The 4,851-nt window shown below is 40.1% G+C and overlaps 1 protein-coding gene across 1 annotated transcript; it reads right to left on the bottom strand.

Annotated features, from left to right (window-relative positions):
* Positions 1-1,402: 1,402 nt before the first annotated feature.
* On the bottom strand, positions 1,403-2,989 carry ascl1b (achaete-scute family bHLH transcription factor 1b). Its single transcript, XM_053493123.1, has 2 exons — positions 2,258-2,989; positions 1,403-1,972 (listed from the first exon to the last, which is right to left on the bottom strand). Exon 1 carries the CDS (start codon positions 2,840-2,842, stop codon positions 2,264-2,266), a length of 579 nt encoding a protein of 192 aa, XP_053349098.1. The 5' UTR covers positions 2,843-2,989; the 3' UTR covers positions 1,403-1,972; positions 2,258-2,263.
* Positions 2,990-4,851: the final 1,862 nt, after the last annotated feature.

The following is a 4,851-nucleotide window of genomic DNA, read 5'->3' as shown; positions in this document are numbered from 1 at the left end:
AAGGGTATATAACAAAGTATTGAGATGAAATTTTGTTATTGACCAAATACTTATTTTCCACCATAATTTACGAATAAATTCTTTTAAAATCCTACAATGTGATTTTCTAGATGTATTATCTTATTTTGTATCTCATAGTTGAGGTTAATATGCTTAACCTTAACTATGAGATACAATAGTGCTTAATTGGTGTGTATGAGTTAATATGATAAAAATTACAGGCCTCTCTCATATTTTTAGGTGGGAGAACTTGCACAATTGGTGGATGACTAAATACTTTTTTTACCCCACTATATACAGTATATAGATAAAACTACAAATTATTTTACATGCCAACACATTATTACCTAGACTTGAAATTTCACAAGTCTTACTGTTACTTTCTTTATCCCTGATTAATACAACTATTTTTGCCATTGTGGTCATTCAGCCGAAATAAAACATACATGTGAACAGTATAATGGGCACACATAAAGCAAATATGTTGCACAAACCACATACAAGCTGACTAATGGGGTTCACTTGGACTCCTTCAAAACAATTTATCAATATCAGTCTTCTAGTGTTTTCTCTACACTGCCTCTGTCTGCCTTTCCAAACAGATTGGTTACACTATAAAGCTATTCATGTGCTGTAAATTGCTTTGAACTTCAACTTTTTGTTGTCTCTTTAAAGATTAACCGGTGAGGCAGTGTTTCTCAAGGTTGTGCAAGTCCATCCCATTCCCAGTCAGCTCTCACTTTTCTTGGTTGTAATAAATTGTGCCATCAATTAAACTCTGCTGACACGATGCAGAGTGGCTCCTTTTGAAATGTCAGGCATTGCGGGACCAACATGAATGATTTTCACAAATGGCCACTGAAAGTGATTTGAGGAGCTGATAAACTCATCCCCCCATTGCACACCATCTTACTTCAATGCAGCATTTAGAGGCATGCTGCAGCGGCACTGATAGCTTGGTTGATTTATTAAATGCGGGTATTGAATTTGATTTACAGATAAGTTTAATGCACCAAACCTGAAATATGTTGAATGTATTTCCATGCAAAGTTTGCACCCACTTCCAAGAAACTGTGATGCTCTTATACTATATATACTATTGGATCTTTACTACAATATTTGACAATACATCATAGTTTTGTCTCACTGCTACTTGGGCGCTCAACATCTCAATCATATGATTTGCCAAAGGTTTTATCCAAGACTTCATGTTTGTGCATTAAGTCATGTTTGCCAAGTTTGTGCATTTATAAGTCACTCTGGATAAGAAATTTGCCTGTGATTTATAAATTATTATTTGGTATAATTTATGTTTTATGATATTCTTAGGCTACATGTTTAATTATACAATCAATCAATAACACAAATATTTCTGAATAAATAACATCTTTATTTTACATAAAATAAGCATTCTCTATATAAAAAAAATCATATACACAGGTTTGTATAAAAAGTCGCAAGTGCACACTTTTATATAAAAGCCATTAATCAAATGCAAAAATAAGAAACCCTCATTGCTTTTATAATGTGAATGCAACATATAGTGCAATTCACTCATTGCCTGTACAAATGCAGATTTAGTGTTTACACACGTGCAGCTTTATAAGCAAAGTATCTGTTGTTGTTGTTCTTCTTCTTCTTCTTCCTTTAACATTGCTACAAGGCAGTAGTGCGCCTTGTTTATTTTCTCAGCTCTTTGCATTCAATTGGTTGGGGGAAAAGAAATAGAATATAAGTTGAAAGTCATTAAGTAAAGGTCAGTTAACACCACGCATGTTCTCCAGATGTTTTGTAATCACACTGGGAGATGTCTGTGCCTTTTGCTCTTAAGGTGTGGATTAATAAAAGCACGGGTGGAATTCACTTTCGCGTCGCGCGCGCTACCTCGCGCGTGTGTCGCGTTTTGATTAAACGCACGTCTCCGCTGGAGAAACCGCTGTTCTTTTCAGCACCATCACAGAAACATACACCCCTGGAGCAGGAAAAAAAGAATTAATTAGTGATGTGCAGTACATAATATAGAGATACATCACTGTAAGGGCTGCCACAGTGTTAGATCGACTATTGTATATATTAACCCCATTGCGACTAAAATCTATTAATCTCCATTATTTGTTAAACTGTTGCACAAGTATTTGCACAAGCATCACTTGTATAACATCTGTTTTTGAATAACTGATATGCCTGGTAAGGGTTATAAACCTGTCAGGTAGCCATGCACAAGATCACATGTTTAAAACCGCACAGTTTTATTTACCTGAGACTAGAACCCGTCGAACCACGCAGCGAAATCCAGCAGCTCCTGTTCCTCTGAGTTGAGATGCTCGTATCCGCTCTCGTCAGAGGAGCAGGCGGAGCGAGGGGACTCCGGACCAGCAGAGCACGCGCTCGAGACCGTGGGAGACGGGGCCGCGCACCGGAACGCGGCGGATACGGCGTCGTGCTCGTCCAATAGCCGCTGGAGCGCGCGAATGTACTCCACCGCCGAGCGCAGCGTCTCCACTTTGCTCATCTTTTTGTTGGCGGCGCCGTTGGGCACGTGCTGGCGCAGAGTCTGGAAGCCCATGTTGACCTGCTTCACTCTGTTCCTCTCTCGCTCGTTGCGCCGGGCCACCGCCACCGGCTGCTGCTGCTGCTGCGGGGCGACCCCGAGCCCGAGGGGTCCGAACTGCAGCCTGCGCGTGCACCGCAAGCGCTCTGGGCTGCCGCACCGCTGCCTTTTCATCAGCGCGCGCTCAGGGCTGCGCGTGCTCGAGACTTTCTGTAAAGTGTCGGAAATCTGTAACCGGAACGCGCACGGACTTATCTGCGTCTTCGTCATCTCCATTTGAGTAAAATACATGGGAAAATATAAAAAAATTCAAAGACAAGTTGCGAAAAATCGAAACCCGTGGGTATACAGCGCGCTCGTGCCTCTCGCGTGGCTCACTCAACTGGAACGCGAGCGGAATTTTCTTGGATGTCGGTAGCACCTGTTCAACAACCGATGTGAAAGTGACGGGAGACACGCGGTCCCTTTTCAACACGCACACGGCCACATCTCCCCCTCCCTCTACACACACACACACACACACCCCCGGAGCTGCACGCTCCACCGAAAAGACTCCGCCCCTCACTCAACGGCTCCCCCAGCACTGGCTTCGCGAGCCGGGCGCGTGGCTCTGATCATTTCAAAAGAATCTATTCGGCGCCACACGCACGAGCCGGACAAATCGACAGCGCGTCACACTGCTGTCGGAAGTGAAGTCCTCGTGTTTTAGTCCATCCAATGTGTAACGTTTTAATTTACGATTTGACATTAAAAACCTCAATACACTCAGAAATAAAGATGATTTGTATTTTATCTTGAATTGGATATTTATAGATTTTTATTTTACTTAGGATTATTTTCACTAGTTTGTTGTTAAATTTACCTTGTCAGGTCCAAAAAGAGTCACGCTTTATAATAAGCATCTCAGAACGCTTTGGTTTGGAAGCGGACCAAGGAAACAGGGTCGATTCATTTGCTTGTATTTGTGAAGACAAGAAGTAATGTCTACTGTAAATGCAAGGCATGTACGTTTATAAATTTGTTTGACCTTTCAAAAGTATCTTTTTATATACACAGATCAGCCATAACATTATGATCACCTGCCTAATATTGAGTGGGTACCCCCTTTTGCCACCCCATCTGTAATGCGCTGTGTTGTCACCTTTCTATTACAACCAGCATTAACCTTTTTATCCATTTGATCTACACCACTATTGGATCGGACTACATGGGCCAGACTTTTCTCCCTATGTGCATCAGTAAGCCTTGGCTGCTCACACTGTAATAAATTCAACTAGATAAATGTTGAATGAATGAATATTGTATTGTTGACCCAATCTCTTACATAAGTATTGGTTGAGACAACAGGTAATATTATGTTTTTAAAAACTAAAGACACAGACTTAATAAAAACAAAACACAAAAAAAATGTAGAGCCAGCAATTTAGCTTTCCTGAAATGCTATCACGAGATTTATAAAACCCCCATCTCTGTGTTGTAGTCCTTGATAGCCTGGGTAACTATGCAGCAGCTTTGGATGTACACCCATTAAGCCATCGAAATGATTTTGAGTGGATTTGGAGAGACACGCTTCCATCAGATTCACATGTTGAGAAACAAACGCTTGTTACTATAGACTCTTTTTTTATGTCTGACACATAAAGGGGGAAAACTGTTCATCTTTGAATGTTTTTTAAAACATTATGACAGCAAAATGGAACCTGTATTCTTCTGTTTTATGCAAATCACTGTTTTAACATTGATTATAGTAGGTTTGAAAGAATAAAGTTTTTTAAGTAATGTTTGTGTGTTTTAATTATTGAGGTATTGTTAGGCCAACTTGTTTTTATACTGTAGAAAAAGAATCACTTGAACCAACTACAGTACATCAGTGGGCTACAATGGGAGACAACTTACCTTTCTGAGTAAATGAAAAGTTGGGCTAAGTCAATCCTAGCAAAATATAATTAATAGAGGCCACAACCAATATTAATTGAGCTGACCTAAATGTTTGAATTACAAGTTAAGGTAACTTAAGATTTTGAACTGGGTACAACTAAACAGCAATGTGAAATATTTAGTTTGGCCAGCAACTATTTCTAAAAGTTGAGTAAACATAAAAAAGCTGTGCAACTTGTTACTAAACTTTGTTATCTTGAGGCGGCTTGTTTTTTGTTTTTACAGTGCATGAGCCTGTTGCCAGTACACATGTTTTTTTTTGTCCTTGGACCACTTTTTGTATGTCCTGGCCATTGCAAACCAGGAAAATCTCACAAGGGCTGCAGTTTTGGAATTGCTCTGATCCAATCCAATCACAATTT

Source organism: Clarias gariepinus, chromosome 3, assembly GCF_024256425.1.
Source record: "Clarias gariepinus isolate MV-2021 ecotype Netherlands chromosome 3, CGAR_prim_01v2, whole genome shotgun sequence".
In the NCBI taxonomy this organism is placed as follows: domain Eukaryota; kingdom Metazoa; phylum Chordata; class Actinopteri; order Siluriformes; family Clariidae; genus Clarias; species Clarias gariepinus.
The sequence above is the reverse complement of the archived record's forward strand: the minus strand, read 5'-3'. Positions and strand labels throughout refer to the sequence as shown.

What these genes read in the sequence shown, in the direction of transcription:
- ascl1b (XM_053493123.1), bottom strand. Translation starts at nt 2,842, where the DNA reads ATGTATTTTACTCAAATGGAGATGACGAAGACGCAGATAAGTCCGTGC.